The following is an 18,555-nucleotide window of genomic DNA, read 5'->3' on the forward strand; positions in this document are numbered from 1 at the left end:
GAGTCTGGGGGCGGAGCTGTCCGTGGTGCTGGCCGCGCAGGTCCCGCCAGTCTCCAGCCTGCGGGCTGCGCTCGGCCGGTGCCCGCCGCGTCCCGCCCCTGCCCCGCTGCGCTGCGCGCCCGGCTCCCTGGGCGCGGCCTCGGTGGCGCCGGGCGCGGCTGTCCCCGGCTCGCTGCGCCGGGCTCCGGTGCGGGGCGCCGGCGGGGAGCCCCGCGCCCCTGTCCCGGCGGGGCCGCCCCCCGTGAGGCTGATGCCCCGGCCGCGCCCCCTGTCCCTGCGCACCGGCGCAGGGGCCGATCCCGCCGCGGCGGACACGGAGCCCGGGGTTCCTGCGGCCCCAGCCCGGGGTTCCTGCGGCCCCCGCGGGCTGCCCCCGGCGGGGCCATGGCCCCCTTCCCCGCCTGCCTCAACTCGGCCGTGCTGGTGCTCTTCAGCTGCGACCTCTGCCTGGTGCGAGCAAGTGAGTGCGGGCCGGGGGCGGGCCGGGCCGGGCCGGGGTCCTCTGGCCGGCTTTGCACCGGGCTGGAGCCGGCGCCGAGCCCCGCAGCCGGCCAGACCCGGGCCCGGCGGCGGCTGCTCGGTGCGCGGCCGCGGTTGCGACCCAATGGAAAAGCCCCCGCAGCGCGAAGGGCTCGGGGGGCGCGGGCTGCGCCAGGGGAGCGCGGGCTGCGGCAAGCGCCGGGCTGCGGGAGCAGCTTGCGCGGCGCTCCAGGGTTTAAGCGGAGCTTAGGGCAGAGGCGTGAGGTTCCGCAGCGATCCGAGCCAGCCAGCGCCGGCCGGCGCCCGGGGTTCACCCCGCGCTGCGCTCCCCGCCGCCCCTTTGCCCCCGGCCCCCGGAGAGCGCTTGGAAGTCGGTTCTGATTTCCTACATGGGAAGGCAGAAGAACCCACCGAGGCGGGCTCAATAGGGTATCCGGTCCTGCCAGCGGAGGCCCGCTGCCGAGCCAAGCGCGGGAGAACGGAGAGCCCTGACTTAGCTGCCATGTAAACAGCACAGTTCCCCCTCCTTGCTGAAGAGCAAATCTTGTTTACCATAGTCATACAAGCAGCCCCGCTGGCCCAGATTCATCCCTGGTGTAACTTCATTGCCCCTGCTTGTGTGAGTAAGGGGGGAGCGGGACTCTGTTTTACCAAAAAAACCCTGATTAATCCTTAGAGTTCCAAGCTCCTCCAAGAAGGCCAATGGCATTTTGGGATGTATAAGTAGGGGCATTGCCAGCAGATCGAGGGACGTGATCGTTCCCCTCTATTCGACACTGGTGAGGCCTCATCTGGAGTACTGTGTCCAGTTTTGGGCCCCACACTACAAGAAGGATGTGGAAAAATTGGAAAGAGTCCAGCGGAGGGCAACAAAAATGATTAGGGGTCTAGAACACATGACTTATGAGGAGAGGCTGAGGGAGCTGGGATTGTTTAGTCTGCAGAAGAGAAGAATGAGGGGGGATTTGATAGCTGCTTTCAACTACCTGAAAGGGGGTTCCAAAGAGGATGGCTCTAGACTGTTCTCAATGGTAGCAGATGACAGAACAAGGAGTAATGGTCTCAGGTTGCAATGGGGGAGGTTTAGGTTGGATATTAGGAAAAACTTTTTCACTAGGAGGGTGGTGAAACACTGGAATGCGTTACCTAGGGAGGTGGTGGAATCTCCTTCCTTTGAAGCTTTTAAGGTCAGGCTTGACAAAGCCCTGGCTGGGATGATTTAGTTGGGGATCGGTCCTGCTTGGAGCAGGGGGTTGGACTAGATGACCTCCTGAGGTCCCTTCCAGCCCTGATATTCCATGATTCTCCTGCGCTCCTTGTGCCGGGCGCACTCAGGAAAGCTGAGCCACTGCGGCTGGGTGTCACTGGTTAGCTCTCGGGGCAAGTCCTGGCTTCTTCAGAACATCACACCACATTCTGCACAACCAGAGGAAGGTTGCATTACCTTTCATTTTCTACTAGAGATCACAATTTAATCATGTAGGGTGAAATACACCCATGCAGAGGGCCTGCACCAGGTCCCTGCATCACTGAAGCCCCAGCAAGCCCACACTGTAAGTACAGGAAAGTTACTAACATTCCCTTTAGATGTCATTGTCTGCTTTGCTTATTTATAAAGCAGCTGAAATTAAGAGCTTCAGGTCAGCTCTACTTGCTGGAGTGCAGGCCAGTTTTTAGGTGCACAGGTGCCAGACTGCATCAGACCCAAGGCCCACCTAGCGCAAGATGCTGCAGCTGGTACCAGTGCTGCGGAGGAAGGTGAGAGAACACCACAGCCGCAGTTAGGGATAACCTGCCCCACACTTTAGTCCTCATCCTGGTCTCTAATAATTACAGATCATCTTAAAACCTGAAGCAGGAGGTTTATGCTTCCTGCCAGAACTTTTGTTATCATTAACTATGATAACTCTAGATATTCTTGTTATCCATATAGCTCCAGTCCCTTTCTGAATGCTAACCCTTGGCCTCAATGACTTCCTGTGGCAGTGAATTCCATGGGCTGATTATACCTTGTGTGAAAACATATTTCCTTTTATCAGTTTTGAATTCCCCGCTTTCAGTTTTTCTTACTGTCCCTTCTTTCTTGGGTTATGAGATGGAGAAAACAAGCTCTCAATCTACCTGCTCTAAACCAGTCTTTATTGTAGGTACTTCCATCATAGCTCCTCTTATTCTTCTCCTGAGGTAACAAGCCCAGTCATTTTGATCTCTCTTTTTCATGTCCTTGATCACTCTCCTTGCTCATCTCTGGGCCCCTCAGGCTTTGCAGTATCCCTGTAGATGGGAGTCGGTCACTGCACACAGGATCCGTCTGAAGCTGCACCATTTATATATATGACGGCATTAGGCTATTCGTCATCTTATTTTCTATCCCATTCCGTGTGCAACTGAACACGAGGTTGTTTGTTTGTTTTTTGCCAACAGCTCCACACTGAGCAGAGATTTCATTGAACTGTCTACAGTGACACCCATGTCCTTTTGTGGGCTGGTACAGTTTAATTTAGAACCCTGTAAGATGTACAGATCGTTTAAATGTTTCACTCCAATGTGCCTTACTTTGCATTTATCACCATTGAATTTAATTTGCCGTCAGATTGCCCGTTGCCCCGCTGGGTTAGGTCTCTCTGAAGTTCCTCACAGCTGTCTCTGGTCCTGACTGACCTAAAGAATTTTGTGTCAGTTGCAGATTTTGCTCCTTCACTGTTCATAGATTCATACATCCCAAGGCCAGAAGGGACCCTTGTGATCACCTTGTCTGACCTCCTGCATAACACAAGCCCTAGGATTTTCCTGCATTAATTTCTGTTTGAACTGGAGCAGATCTTTTGGAGAAACGTCCCCTTTTTATTTAAAAAACTGCCAGTGGGGGAGAAGCCACCAGAGCCCTTGACAAGTGGTTCCAGTGGTTAATAATCGTGTTAAAAAATTGTGCCTTATTTCCAGTCTGAATTTGTCTAGGTTCTGCATCCAGCCCTTGGCTTGTGTTCGGCCTGCCTCTGCTAGAATGAAGTGCCCATTATCAAATATTTGTTCCCCATGTAGGTACTTACAGTCTGTGTCATCACCCCTTAACCATCCCTCTGTGACGCTCTCTCCCCTTTCTGGCTCATTAATCAATATAGTAAACAATGCAGGACCAGTACTGAGCCATGTTGCTGTTAACTTCAGCCAGGGTGAAAACGGACCTTTTAATTCTGCTCTTTGCTTTCTGGGGCAGGGGGCCTGGGGCCTGGGTCACCCACACCTTGGCTATGTGAGTTTTCTCACCTTTGTGTGCCCTCGATCCCCAGCCCAAATGATTTATCCAGAGTTCACAGGAGAGACTGAGCAGGCCCCCATCAGAGTATTCCACAGCCCAGTGGTTAGAGCACTCGCCTGCCAGGTAGCTCAAATCCCTTCTCCCCAAACCAGCGCCTCCCCTCTCCCTAAAAGTTATGAGGGAGCTCCTCCTCCACCCCCTGAGGGCACCTACGGGATCAGCCAGACGCCTGTCTTCCCCCAGCCTGGGACTCGCCTGGAGCTTAGGTGGGAGATAGGTGTGCAGATGCCCAGAGGGAGGCTGCAGGTCACCTGCTCAGAGGTGGAAACACAGGTGCCAAGGGAATTTTCCTGCAGACACACAGGCGCTGGCTTCCTCCGGGCCCCAGGCCCTACCCCCACCCCGCCTCTTCCCACCCCCGCTCCACCCCAGGCCCCACTCTTGCCCTCCCTCTTCCCCCAAGATCCCATCCCCACCCTAGCTCTTCCCACCCCCGCTCCATCCCTGCCCCACCTCTTCGCACCCAGTTCCGCCCCCTCCCCTGAGCGCGCCCCTCCCCACTCCTCCCCCTCCCTCCCAGCGCCTCCTAAATGCTGCAAAACTGCTGATCACGGCGGGCGGGCGGTGCTGGGAGGGAGGGGGAAGAGTTGGTTGGGGGGAGCTGGCTGCTGGTGGGTGCTCCAGCCCAGACTCATGGAGTCGGCCCCTATGTGCATCTACCTACGTGCCAGGTGAGCTTAGGCACCTGCAAGGTTCAGTGGGAGTTTTGTGCAAACCTGGGACCTAGGTGCCTAACTTTTGTCCATCTAGTCCTAGGTCCTGATTCACGCAGGCGCAGGTCCACTCTTGGCTTCCCCTGGAGCTGAGGGCGCCCAGCACCTCTGAAGATCAGACCCCAGGTGTTTCAGCTTAGGCACCAAAACTCAGTGGGCACCTTTGGAAATGCTGCCCTCAGTTAACAGGGGTTAGGCAAGAAGCCAGAACCACTTGGGCAGCTGTTCAGTGGGATGGAACCAGGGAGAGGCTGGGCTCTGGGGTGTCTGACATTCACTCTGCCACAGGACAGGATGGCATCCTGCAGGAGGGATCGTCAGCTCTTTACAGCCATCAGCTCTGTCAGGGGCCAGTTAGCTGCCATTTCAGCTCACCCCCATACAGTGTTCTCTTCTCTCGGTGTTACAACACTTCGAAAAGGCCTGGACAGCTATGGATTGAACAGCTATGGAAGCCAGGAACACGTTTTGACCTGCCCGTGCCGAGCACAAAGAGGTCGCATCAGGCAGCTCCTGCTTCCTTTGCCACCCAAGAGAAACACAAAGATCTCGTACACCTTGCCGCAGATTAACATCTCAGCAGGGGTGTCCTCAGAGGCTGCAGGGACTTGGGCGCCGATTCTAGCTCTAAAGCTGCCTGTTGATGCCACACAAGCTGTCCTCCAAGGTGATCAATGTGTTTGGAGAGTGGAGCATCCCCGCTACAGCCCAGCTGCTGTTCGGGGATGGGGCCCAGGGAAGGAGGGTTTGCAGCCTGTGTTGTGTACATGAGTGTGGAGGAGCGGGGGGGGGGGGGGGGGGGGGGCACTGGGCCTGCATTCTCTGTTCTGTACGTGAGTGTGGAGGGGCTGCGGGGGGGGGGGGCACTGGGCCTGAAATCTCTGTTCTGAACGTGGGTGTGGAGGGGCTGGGGGGGGGCACTGGGCCTGCAATCTCTGTTCTGTACGTGGGTGTGGAGGGGCTGCGGGGGGGGGGGGGGGGCACTGGGCCTGAAATCTCTGTTCTGAACGTGGGTGTGGAGGGGCTGAGGGGCGGGCACTGGGCCTGCAATCTCTGTTCTGTACGTGAGTGTGGAGGGGCTGCGGGGGGGGGGGGGGGGGGCACTGGGCCTGCAATCTCTGTTCTGTACATGGGTGTGGAGGGGCTGGGAGGGGGGGCACTGGGCCTGCATTCTCTGTTCTGTACGTGGGTGTGGAGGGGCTGGGAGGGGGGGCACTGGGCCTGCAATCTCTGTTCTGTACGTGGGTGTGGAGGGGCTGGGGGGGGGCACTGGGCCTGCAATCTCTGTTCTGTACGTGGGTGTGGAGGGGCTGGGGGTGGGCACTGGGCCTGCAATCTTTGTTCTGTACATGGGTGTGGAGGGGCTGGGGGGGGACTGGGCCTGCAATCTCTGTTCTGTACGTGGGTGTGGAGGGGCTGGGGGGGGGCATTGGGCCTGCAATCTCTGTTCTGTACGTGGGTGTGGAGGGGCTGGGGGGGGCACTGGGCCTGCAATCTCTGTTCTGTACGTGGGTGTGGAGGGGCTGGGGGGGGGGCATTGGGCCTGAAATCTCTGTTCTGTACGTGGGTGTGGAGGGGCTGAGGGGGGGGGCACTGGGGATTGCCAAGGCAGTACTGACTGGCCTTCTGGCACATCACGAAATACAGAGATGGAGGGAGGGTAGCTCCGGCTCACCAGGGATCTGTGCTAAATGACACATGCAGAACCCCATCCAGATCCCTGCCCCCTCTTTCCCACAAGCCCCCTTGCTGCCTCCTGTCTCCCACTCCAGCTGTGGCAAACCCTCTCCCTGCCTGGGGAGGCTTCATGATCGGGAACCCAGGAGGCAGAGCCCCGGCGCACAGCCTTCCCGGGAGGGCGAGGGCCGCTGAGGACAGAGTCTGTGGCGGGCCCTGGCTCTGGAGCTGATGCGCTGGCTGGTGGGTGAGGCACAAGGCCTTATGGGCTAACATGGATGAGAGTGTGTCCAGCCTTTCAGAGCCTGCGGAGGTCCCAAAGGACGGAGAGTGGAGCTCCTAAACCCCTGGAGAGAGACTCCGGAGCTTTCCCTGAGGATATGGGGGCAGGGAGCTTTCCCAGAGCCCAAGGGGCTGCCCGGCAGCCAAGGAACACAACCATTATTGCTCCAGCCCATCTCGCACTGTCCAGGCCATGCTCTGGGTGCACTGACTTCGATGGGAGCTGCAGGATTGCGCCCACTGCATACCTCTGTACTGAGCACAAGAAAGGGCGACTGGAGATACAGCAGTGACTGCCCCAGGCATCATGGCTCCATACAGGATGTGTGTGTGTGTGGGGGGAGGGGGGGGGGGAGTAGAAAGAGTAGAGTAATGCTGGGCTGAGGAGACAACCGTCAGGCAGGTCTTCCAAGCTGCAAGCACCTCTTCAGACCTCACTTCTTGCCTGTGACCTTCTTTGGAAAGGGGGCAGGTGTGGGTGTGTTATAACTGCATGCCATGGTGGGAGTGCTGGGGACTAGATGACCCAGCCAGCAGCTGCCTGGCGTTAGCAAGGAGCTTTCCCAAGAGCAAGTGTCTCTATGAACCTACACAAGAAACAGAAATCTGGTAGTAACAAAGGTCCAGGGGCTGGAAGCTGACAGACACAAACAGACTAGAAACGAAGCACAATTGTAACACTGGTTATTAGCCATTGGAATAATACATCAAGGGTTGTGGTGAATTCTCTACCACTGGCAATTTTTAAATAAAAATTGGATGTTTTTCTAAAAAAATGTGCTTTTCTTCAAACAAAAGTGAATACCTGTGATATGCAGCAGGTCAGACTAGAGGAGCCCAGTGATCCCTTCTGGCCTCAGAATCCACGAGCAGTGGAGTAGCAAAGTCTGCAGCTGACACAGAATTCTTTAGGTTAGTCAGGACTAGTGTTCCCTCTAATTTTTTACATCTATGTGCAGAATGAATTTTGTTATGTGCATCAATATGGAGGGGAGGTGCAACATCACCTTCATATTGGTACACATAACAAAATTTATGTTCGGGTTCGGTGTGCGGGAGGGGGCTCAGGGTTGGGGCAGAGGGCTGGGGTGAAAGGGAGTGCAGGCTGTGGGGTGGGGCCAGGGATGAGGGGTTTGGGGTGCAGGCTGCCCCGGGGCTGCGGTGGGGAGAGAGGACTCCCATGAGCTCTCTCTTGCACCAGCAGCTCAGGGCCAGGGGAGCGGTGCCTCTCCCTGGCCACGGCAGCTCCAGCGGAGCTGGGCTGGGCCGAGGGAGGGGCTCTTCTCCTCCAGTCACAGCAGGTCCATGGTGGGGCTGGGCCAGGGGAGGGGCTTCTCTCCCCTGGCTGGTCTGCGCTCGGGCCTCTGGGGGGGAGGTCTGCTCTGGGGCCAGCGGGGAGGGGCATCTCTCCCCGCCACAGCCCTGAGCCCCTGTGCGGGGCTTCACAGGAGCTGCGTGGCCATGTGGCTTAGAGGGAATTTAGCTTAGGACCAGAGAGAGGTGTGAGCAATGTGAGAGACCTAACCCTGCTGGGCGATGAGCAACATGATGCCAAGTTAAGTTCAATGTCAATAAACACAAAGTAAGCCATGTGGGAGGGGAAAAGGCACAATGGAGGGACCTCGAGAGGTCATAAAGTCCAGCCCCCTGCACTAAGAATGGACCAAGTAAACCTAGACCATCCTGAGATTTGTTTGTCCAACCTGTTCTTAAAAACCTCTAATGACGGGGGATTCCACTACCTCCTTTGGAAGCCTGTTCCAGAACTTAACTATCTGTATTGTTAGAAAGCTTTTCCTAACGCGTAACAAATCTCCCTTGTTGCAGATTAAGCTCATTAACTCATTACTTCTTGACCTACTTTTCAATGAACATGGAGAACAATTGGTCACCATCCTCTTTATAGCGGCCCTTAACATATCTGAAGACTGTTATCAGGTTCCCCCTCACTCTTCTTTTCTCAAGACTAAACATGCCCAGTTTTTGTAACCTTTCCTCGTAGGTCAGGTTTTCTAACCCTTTTATCATTTTTATCGGTCTCCTCAGGACTCTTTAGTTTAGCCACACCTTTCCTAAAGTGTGGTACTCAGAATTGGACAGTGCTCCATCTGAGGCCTCACCAGTGCTGAGTAGAACAGGACAATTACCGCCCATGTTTTACAGATTATATTCATAGAATCATAGAATATCAGGGTTGGAAGGGACCCCAGAAGGTCATCTAGTCCAACCCCCTGCTCGAAGCAGGACCAAGTCCCAGTTAAATCATCCCAGCCAGGGCTGTGTCAAGCCTGACCTTAAAAACCTCTAAGGAAGGAGATTCTACCACCTCCCTAGGTAACGCATTCCAGTGTTTCACCACCCTCTTAGTGAAAAAGTTTTTCCTAATATCCAATCTAAACCTCCCCCATTGCAAATTGAGACCATTACTCCTCGTTCTGTCATCTGCTACCATTGAGAACAGTCTAGAGCCATCCTCTTTGGAACCCCCTTTCAGGTAGTTGAAAGCAGCTATCAAATCCCCCCTCATTCTTCTCTTCTGCAGACTAAACAATCCCAGTTCCCTCAGCCTCTCCTCATAAGTCATGTGTTCTAGACCCCTAATCATTTTTGTTGCCCTCCGCTGGACTCTTTCCAATTTTTCCACATCCTTCTTGTAGTGTGGGGCCCAAAACTGGACACAGTACTCCAGATGAGGCCTCACCAGTGTCGAATAGAGGGGAACGATCACGTCCCTCGATCTGCTGGCAATGCCCCTACTTATACATCCCAAAATGCCATTGGCCTTCTTGGCAACAAGGGCACACTGCTGACTCATATCCAGCTTCTCGTCCACTGTCACCCCTAGGTCCTTTTCCGCAGAACTGCTGCCTAGCCATTCGGTCCCTAGTCTGTAGCGGTGCATTGGATTCTTCCGTCCTAAGTGCAGGACCCTGCACTTATCCTTATTAAACCTCATCAGATTTCTTTTGGCCCAATCCTCCAATTTGTCTAGGTCCTTCTGTATCCTATCCCTCCCCTCCAGCGTATCTACCACTCCTCCCAGTTTAGTATCATCCGCAAATTTGCTGAGAGTGCAATCCACACCATCCTCCAGATCATTTATGAAGATATTGAACAAAACCGGCCCCAGGACCGACCCCTGGGGCACTCCACTTGACACCGGCTGCCAACTAGACATGGAGCCATTGATCACTACCCGTTGAGCCCGACAATCTAGCCAGCTTTCTACCCACCGTATAGTGCATTCATCCAGCCCATACTTCCTTAACTTGCTGACAAGAATACTGTGGGAGACCGTGTCAAAAGCTTTGCTAAAGTCAAGAAACAATACATCCACTGCTTTCCCTTCATCCACAGAACCAGTAATCTCATCATAAAAGGCGATTAGATTAGTCAGGCATGACCTTCCCTTGGTGAATCCATGCTGACTGTTCCTGATCACTTTCCTCTCATGTAAGTGCTTCAGGATTGATTCTTTGAGGACCTGCTCCATGATTTTTCCAGGGACTGAGGTGAGGCTGACTGGCCTGTAGTTCCCAGGATCCTCCTTCTTCCCTTTTTTAAAGATTGGCACTACATTCCTGTTAATACACCCTGGAAAATAAGCCATTTTTGCAACTGCATCACATTGACAACTCATTCAATTTGTGATCCACTGTAACTCCCAGATCCTTTTCTGCAGTACACTGCCACCTAAACGGTTATGCCCCATTTTGTAGATGGGCATTACATTTTTCCTTCCTAAGTGTAGTTGTTTGCACTTGTCTTTACTGAATTTCATCTTCTTAAATTCAGACCAATTCTCTGACTTGTCAAGGTCATTTTGAATTCTAATCCTGTCCTCTAAAGTGCTTGCAACCCCGCCCAGTTTGGGGTCACTTGCAAATTTGATAAGCATACTCTCCACTCTATTATCCAGGTCATGAATTAAGATATTGACTAGTACCAGACCCAGGACTGAACCCTGGGGAATCCCACTAGATATATTCTCCCAGTTTGTCAACAGACCATTGGTAATTACTCTTTGAGTATGATCTTTCAACCGATTGTCCACCCGCCTTATAGTAATTTAATCTATGCCACTTCTCCCTAGTTTCCTTATGAGAATGGCATGTGGGATTGTGTCAAAAACCTTAATACAAAAAAATCAAGTTGTACCATGTCTACTGCTTCCCCCCATCCACTAGCCCAATAGCTCTGTCAAAGAAGGAAATTAGGTTGGTTTGGCATGATTGGTTCTTGACAGAGCCATGCTGGCTATTCCTTACAACCCTCTTAATCTCATGGGGTTTACAAACTGATTGTTTAATCATTTGTTCCAGCATCTTTCCAGGTATTGAAGTTAGGCTGATTGGTTAGGCTGTGTTCTCTTTGTTCCCTTTTTAAAGGTATGTACTATATTTTCCCTTCTTCAGTCCTCTGAGGGCGCACCCACCTTCAAAAATAATTGCTAATGGTTCTGAGATTGCTTCAACTTTTGGGAAAGGAGGAGCCTATTCAGGAGGGATGGGCTCCACCTAAACCAAAATGGAACCAGACTGCTGGCATGTCAAATTAAAAAGGTCAGAGGAGTTTCTAAACTAAGGGCTGGGAGAAAGCCGAAAGGTGTGGAGGAGCACGCGTTTCAGGCAGACTCAACACAATTAATATTAACAACAAGGGGGAAGCAACACATTCCCTGATAGGGAAAGAACAGGTTACAGATTGTTTGGATAAGTTAAATGTATTCAAGTCAGCAGAGCCTGATGAAATTCATCCTATGGTACTTAAGAGTTGATAAGGTACAGACAGGAACTGACAAGAAAATCAAATGAAAAAGAGTCCCATTTAATTACATCACATAATGGCAGACAGCTAAAAAGTGACAGATTCTGTAAGTGCTCATATACAAATGCAAGAACTCTAAATTCTACCATGGGTGAACTTGAGGGCCTGATATGAAGTGAGGATTTGATGTAACAGGAATCACAGGAACTTGGTGGAATGAGGATAGAGCAATGGGACACGGTAATACCAGGGTACAAAATATATAGGAATGACAGAATAGGTTGTGCTGGTTGGGGAGTAGCACTAAATGTGGGGGGAAAAAAAGCCAGAGTCAAATAGAATAAAAATCTTAAATGAATCAAACAGTACCATAGAATCTCTAGGGACAGAAATTCCATGCTTGGATAATAAGAGTATAGCAGTAGGGATATACTACCGACCACCTGACCAGGCTGTTGATGGTGATTGTGAAATGCTCCAGGAGATTGGAGAGGCTATAAAACTAGAAAACTCTGTAATAATGGGGGTTTCAGCTATCTCCATATTGATTGGGTACATGTCACCTCAGGACGGAATGCAGAGATAAAATTTGTAGAGATAATTAATGAGGTCGTCTTGGAGCAGCTAGTCCTGGAACCCACAAGGGGAGAGGCAATTCTTGATTTAGTGCTAAGTGGCGCACAGGATCTGGTCCAAGAGGTGAATACAGCTGAGCCATTCAGGAACAGCAACCACGGGCGTGCGTACGGGGTGTGCCCAGGCACGCCCTAATGTCTCAGAAAAGTGGCTTTGTGTTTTCATTTAATCGCATGATACGCTCTTTTAGTTTTAAAGTATGGCTTCTAGTGTTATGCAATCAGCGCCGAATTGCGTAATATAGATGTTGTAGAAATGTATAGAAAGCCTGCGTTCGCTCGCAGCATGCGTCCACACGACTGCGGCGCTGCATTACCATTGGTCCGCCCCCCCTCCCGACTATTATTCTAGAAAATTCTTTGACCTCTAAGCGCAGCCGCGTCCAGCATGCCCAGCGCAGTGTCTACAGCATTTGTAATGTTTCAGAGTAACAGCCGTGTTAGTCTGTATTCGCAAAAAGAAAAGGAGTACTTGTGGCACCTTAGAGACTAACCAATTTATTTGAGCATAAGCTTTCGTGAGCTACAGCTCACTTCATCGGATGCGTACTGTGGAAAGTGTAGAAGATCTTTTTATACACACAGAGCATGAAAAAATACCTCCTCCCACCCCACTCTCCTGCTGGTAATAGCTTATCTAAAGTGATCACTCTCCTTACAATGTGTATGATAATCAAGGTGGGCCATTTCCAGCACAAATCCAGGTTTTCTCACCCCCACCCCCCCACCACACACACAAACCCACTCTCCTGCTGGTAATAGCTTTTCTAAAGTGACCACCCTCCTTACAATGTGTATGAAAATCAAGGTGGGCCATTTCCAGCACAAATCCAGGGTTTAACAAGAACGTCTGAGGGGGGGGTAGGAAAAAACAAGGGGAAATAGGTTACCTTGCATAATGACTTAGCCACTCCCAGTCTCTATTCAAGCCTAAGTTAATTTTACCCAATTTGCAAATGAATTCCAATTCAACAGTTTCTCGCTGGAGTCCGGATTTGAAGTTTTTTTGTTGTAATATCGCAACTTTCATGTCTGTAATCGCGTGACCAGAGAGATTGAAGTGTTCTCCGACTGGTTTATGAATGTTATAATTCTTGACATCTGATTTGTGTCCATTTATTCTTTTACGTAGAGACTGTCCAGTTTGACCAATGTACATGGCAGAGGGGCATTGCTGGCACATGATGGCATAGATCACATTGGTGGATGTGCAGGTGAACGAGCCTCTGATAGTGTGGCTGATGTGATTAGGCCCTGTGATGGTGTCCCCTGAATAGATATGTGGGCATAGTTGGCAACGGGCTTTGTTGCAAGGATAGGTTCCTGGGTTAGTGGTTCTGTTGTGTGGTATGTGGTTGCTGGTGAGTATTTGCTTCACGTTGGGGGGCTGTCTGTAGGCAAGGACTGGCCTGTCTCCTAAGATTTGTGAGAGTGTTGGGTCATCCTTCAGGATAGGTTGTAGATCTTTGATAATGCGTTGGAGGGGTTTTAGTTGGGGGCTGAAGGTGATGGCTAGTGGCGTTCTGTTATTTTCTTTGTTAGGCCTGTCCTGTAGTAGGTGACTTCTGGGAACTCTTCTGGCTCTATCAATCTGTTTCTTCACTTCCGCAGGTGGGTATTGTAGTTGTAAGAATGCTTGATAGAGATCTTGTAGGTGTTTGTCTCTGTCTGAGGGGTTGGAGCAAATGCGGTTGTATCGCAGAGCTTGGCTGTAGACGATGGATCGTGTGGTGTGGTCAGGGTGAAAGCTGGAGAATCTTTGTCGCGTGTACTCTATTGAAATAGCATAACAAGCCCGTGGCTTTACGTTTTAATTCAATCATATGATACCCCCTTTTAATTTTAAAATATGGGTGGGTTCGTTGTTAAGAGAAGAAAAGGAGCCGACAAACCGAATGATAATGAACGTGCTGATCGTTGTGCAAATACCTCGGACTCCTCGGTTAAGAACGTACCCGAAGAGAAAGCCGCCACCAGTTCCAGTGCGTGCAATGAACTGAGCAATGACCAACAGAAACAGACTTCGTCTCTTAGCTCAGGTCAGTGTAGCTCTTCTTCAAAGCCATCAGACGTTCCCTCTGATGACCCAGTCTGTGATATTCCAAAAAATAGATTAGAATGCCAGTCTCTATTATCTAGAGGCTTATCAGCCTAGATTGAGCATGTTTCCTAGAAGTACCATAGGGAATAAACAAAGAAATTTTCAGTCTGACTGGTATGAAAAGTCTAGGTGGTTAGAATACAGCCCATCAAAAGATGCAGCATTTTGTTTTTACTGCCGTTTCTTCTCCTCTAATGATGCAGCAAACAAAGGTCACACTGATTCAGCATTTATTGATAAGGGATTCAGAAACTGGCATGGGGCTAACAAATGTTTTAAAAACCACAAACTGTCAAAATCTCATGTGTTGAGCTGTTCTTCATGGTCAAGTTTTAATGAAGGGAAACCTATTGATGTATTCTTGGATGAGGGCAAGCAGGCTTATCTGTCTAAACAAGAAGAACAGTGCCAAAACCGAAGTGTAATGGAGCGACTGATTGACATCGTTCTGTGTTTGGCGAAAGGTGGGAGACCATTCAGGGGTCACGATGAAAAAGCTGACAGTTTTGATAAAGGTTTATTTCTAAATCTTGTCAATATGCTCCAAAAATATAATCCCGTAATGGCAAAGCATGTGCAACAATCTCCTCGAAACGCTACCTCTCTGAGTAATCGCATCCAGAATGATTTAATTGTGGCCTTGCACAACGTTGTGCAACAAAAGATTGTGTCTTCACTAACTGGAAAAGTGGTCTCAATAATTGCCGACGACACTACTGACTGTGGACACCATGAACAGATGTCCATTGTGGTGCGGTATTTTGACAGTGAAAAACATAGTCCAGTTGAACATTTTGTATCTGTTCAGAGACTATTAACAGTTGATGCTCAGTCTATTTTTGACCAGTTAAATGACGTCCTTGGCATTCTTAAAATTGACGGGTCATCAGTGACGTCTGTCGGTTTTGATGGTGCATCTACTATGTCTGGATGTACTGCGGGAGCTCAAATGAAATGTAAAGAAAGAAACCATGAAATGCTCGATGTACACTGCTATGCGCCTTGTTTGAACCTCGTCCTAGTAGATGCATGCACTTCAAGTAAACAAAACAGAACCGTCTTTGATTTTTTTGGTGTTATTCATTCAGACTCTTTATGCCTTCATGGAGGGGAGTCCTGTGCGACATGCAGTAATGGAGAAGATTTCACAAGAAGTAGGATCCCAGTTGAAGACTTTGAAGTCACTATCAAACACAAGATGGGCATGCAGAGCAGAAGCAGTGGCTGCTGTAAAACAAAAGCTACTCCATCATTTTAAAAGCTTTACAAGAGATTATCAAAACAACTCGCCTTGCTGATGCTAAAATAAAAGTCAGGGGCCTTATCCATGAACTAAATTCGTTCAAGTTCATCTTTGCCCTTCACATGATGCACCCTATTCTCCAGATGGTGGTAAAAGTGAATAAGGCTCTTCAAGCTCCAGATATCAATTTACTTACTGCAATGACAGGGGTGAAAAGCTTGTGTAACTCTTTGGCTGCAATGAGAAGTGGCCCAGAATATTTTCAATCTATTTTCAATGACAGTGTGAAAATGTGTGTAGAGAATGATATATCGATTCCCGCAGTTAAGAAGAGAAAAACGTTCACTGGTATTGATGACGCGTTTGAGTCCCAGCATCACTTTGATATAAAAGAGGAGCAGGAGAGAATAACTTCCTTTTCCCCACTCCTAGACTCAACGATTACCGGCATTGACCAGCGATTTGAACAGGAGACTTGTAAAATTGTGACCGCAACGGGAAAACTGCTGAGCTTAGACATTGGCAGGGACACTATGAGAATCACTGCCAACAAATTTAAAGTGTCCTTGGATGAGTTGGAAGCTGAAGTCTGATTGCTGCGGAGTTATGATGGATCTGTTCCTAAAGGTAGCACTACGAACACCACCAGAGAATGGCTTGATTGGCTAACGGAATCGGATCAGTCTTCCATGTTCCAGGCCTTTTACAAACCTATTCAATGCTTTGCAGTCTTATCTGTTACAAGCTGTTCATGTGAAAGAGTCTTTTCGAAACTAGCACAAGTAAAAAACAAACTAAGAAGTACAGTGTCCCAACAGCGCCTCAACTCACTTGTGATTTTGTACATTGAACAAGAATTGGCTTCGTCAGTTAATTACAATGAGGTGATTGAGGAATTTAAGTCCATAACACCTGGTGAGCAACGTCTCATTCTCTAGGACAGGAAGATGAAGAAACCTTAATCTGTTTTGGTCAATTTGGGTTAGCTCATTATCTGGTTAAAGATAAAGATCATGAAAATTGACTGTATCTTTGTATACGCCTAGTTATCACTCATGTAAAATTTGGTATTTTGTGTCTCATTTTTTAAGTTTGTTTTTTTAAAGTAAAGTTTAGTTAATTTAAAAAAAAATAAGTTTAGTTAAGTTTTAGTTTCTTAGTTTGTTTGATGAATAAAAATAAATGTCCTTTATGATGGAGTATACAATAATTGTTTGCCTTTAAAAAAAATTTTTTCCCTGGGTGCACACCCTAATGAAATGTGTTGCACACGCTTGTGACAGCAACCATAATGTAATTAAATTTCACATCCTTGTGGAGGAGAAAATACCAAAGAAGCCCATCACAGTAGCATTTAACTTCAGAAAGTTCACTTTAAAAAAAATGAGGAAGCTAGTTAAACAGAAATTAAAAAGATAGTCACAAGAGTGCCATGCCTGCAAGCTGCATGGAAACTTTTTAAAGACACCATAACAAAGGCTCAAATTAAATGTATATCCCTAAACAAAAAACCTAGTAAGAGGGCCAAAAAAGTGCCTTCATGGCTAAACAAAGTCAAGCAAGTTGTCAGAGGGAAAAAGACATCTTTTAGGGTGCATTAAAAATTGGAAGTTAAATTTTACTGAGGAAAATAGAAAGGAGCATAAACTCTGGCACAACATGGGTAAAAATATAATTAGGCAGGACAAAAAAGAATTTAAAGAGCAACTAGCCAAAGAGTCTGTCAAGGTTCCTTCCCCACTCTGAACTCTAGGGTACAGATGTGGGGACCTGCATGAAAACCTCCTAAGCTTACTTTTACCAGCTTAGGTTAAAACTTCCCCAAGGTACAAACTATTTTACCTTTTGCCCTTGGACTTTATCGCTGCCACCACCAAATGTCTAACCAGCATATCACTGGGAAAGAGCCCTTTTGGAAACGTCTTTCCCCCCCAAATCCTCCCAAACCCTACACCCCCTTTCCTGGGGAAGGTTGGATAAAAATCCTCACCAATTTGTATAGATGACCACAGACCCAAACTCTTGGATCTTAAGAACAATGAAAAAGCATTCAGATTCTTAAAAGAAGAATTTTAATAGAAGAAAAAGTAAAAAGAATCACCTCTGTAAAATCAGGATGGTAAATACCTTACAGGGTAATCAGATTAAAAACACAGAGGATCCCTCTAGGCAAAACTTAGAGGAGAGGAAAGTGATCAGGAACAGTCAGCATGGATTCACCAAGGGCAAGTCATGCCTGACTAATCTAATTGCCTTCTATGACGAGATAACTGGCTCTGTGGATGAGGGGAAAGCGGTGGACATGTTGTTCCTTGACTTTTGCAAAGCTTTTGACATGGTCTCCCACAGTATTCTTGCCAGCAAGTTAAAGAAGTATGGGCTGGATGAATGGACTATAAGGTGGATAGAAATCCAGTTAGATTGTCGGGCTCAACGGGTAGTAATCAATGGCTCCATATGTAGTTGGCAGCCGGTATCAAGCGGAGTGCCCCAAGGGTCGGTCCTGTTCAATATTTTCATTAATGATCTGGAGGATGGTGTGGATTGCACCCTCAGCAAGTTTGCAGATGACACTAAACTGGGAGGAGAGGTAGATACGCTGCAGGGTAGGGATAGGATACAGAGAGCCCTAGACAAATTAGAGGATTGGGCCAAAAGATATCTGATGAGGTTCAACAAGGACAAGTGCAGAGTCCTGCACTTAGGAGGGAAGAATCCCATGCACCGCTACAGACTAGGGACCGAATGGCTCGGCAGCAGTTCTGCAGAAAAGGACCTAGGGGTTACAGTGAACGAGAAGCTGGATATGAGTCAACAGTGTGCCCTTGTTGCCAAGAAGGCCAATGGCATTTTGGGATGTATATGTAGGGTCATTGCCAGCAGATCGAGGGACGTGATCGTTCCCCTCTATTCGACATTGGAGAGGCCTCATCTGGAGTACTGTGTCCAGTTTCGGGCCCCACACTACAAGAAGGATGTGGAAAAATTGGAAAGAGTCCAGCGGAGGGCAACAAAAATGATTAGGGGACTGGAACACATGACTTATGAGGAGAGGCTGAGGGAACTGGGGATGTTTAGTCTTCAGAAGAGAAGAATGAGGGGGGATTTGATAGCTGCTTTCAACTACCTGAAAGGGGGTTCCAAAGAGGATGGCTCTAGACTGTTCTCAGTGGTAGCAGATGACAGAACGAGGAGTAATGGTCTCAAGTTGCAGTGGGGGAGGTTTAGATTGGATATTAGTTAAAACTTTTTCACTATGAGGGTGGTGAAACACTGGAATGCGTTACCTGGGGAGGTGGTGGAATCTCCTTCCTTAGATATTTTTAAGGTCAGGCTTG

General features: G+C 49.3%; 1 protein-coding gene across 1 annotated transcript in view; it reads left to right on the forward strand.

Annotated features, from left to right (window-relative positions):
* The first annotated feature begins 284 nt into the window (after positions 1 to 284).
* The window catches only part of FNDC4 (fibronectin type III domain containing 4), a 44,114-nt gene continuing 25,843 nt past the window's right edge, over positions 285 to 18,555 (forward strand). The window contains exon 1 of the mRNA XM_037893587.2: positions 285 to 460. Within this exon, the coding sequence (XP_037749515.1) occupies positions 385 to 460 (76 nt within the window). The 5' untranslated portion in view covers positions 285 to 384. The remainder of the gene's footprint in view (positions 461 to 18,555) is intronic.

Source organism: Chelonia mydas, chromosome 3, assembly GCF_015237465.2.
Source record: "Chelonia mydas isolate rCheMyd1 chromosome 3, rCheMyd1.pri.v2, whole genome shotgun sequence".
Taxonomy (NCBI): Eukaryota; Metazoa; Chordata; order Testudines; family Cheloniidae; genus Chelonia; species Chelonia mydas.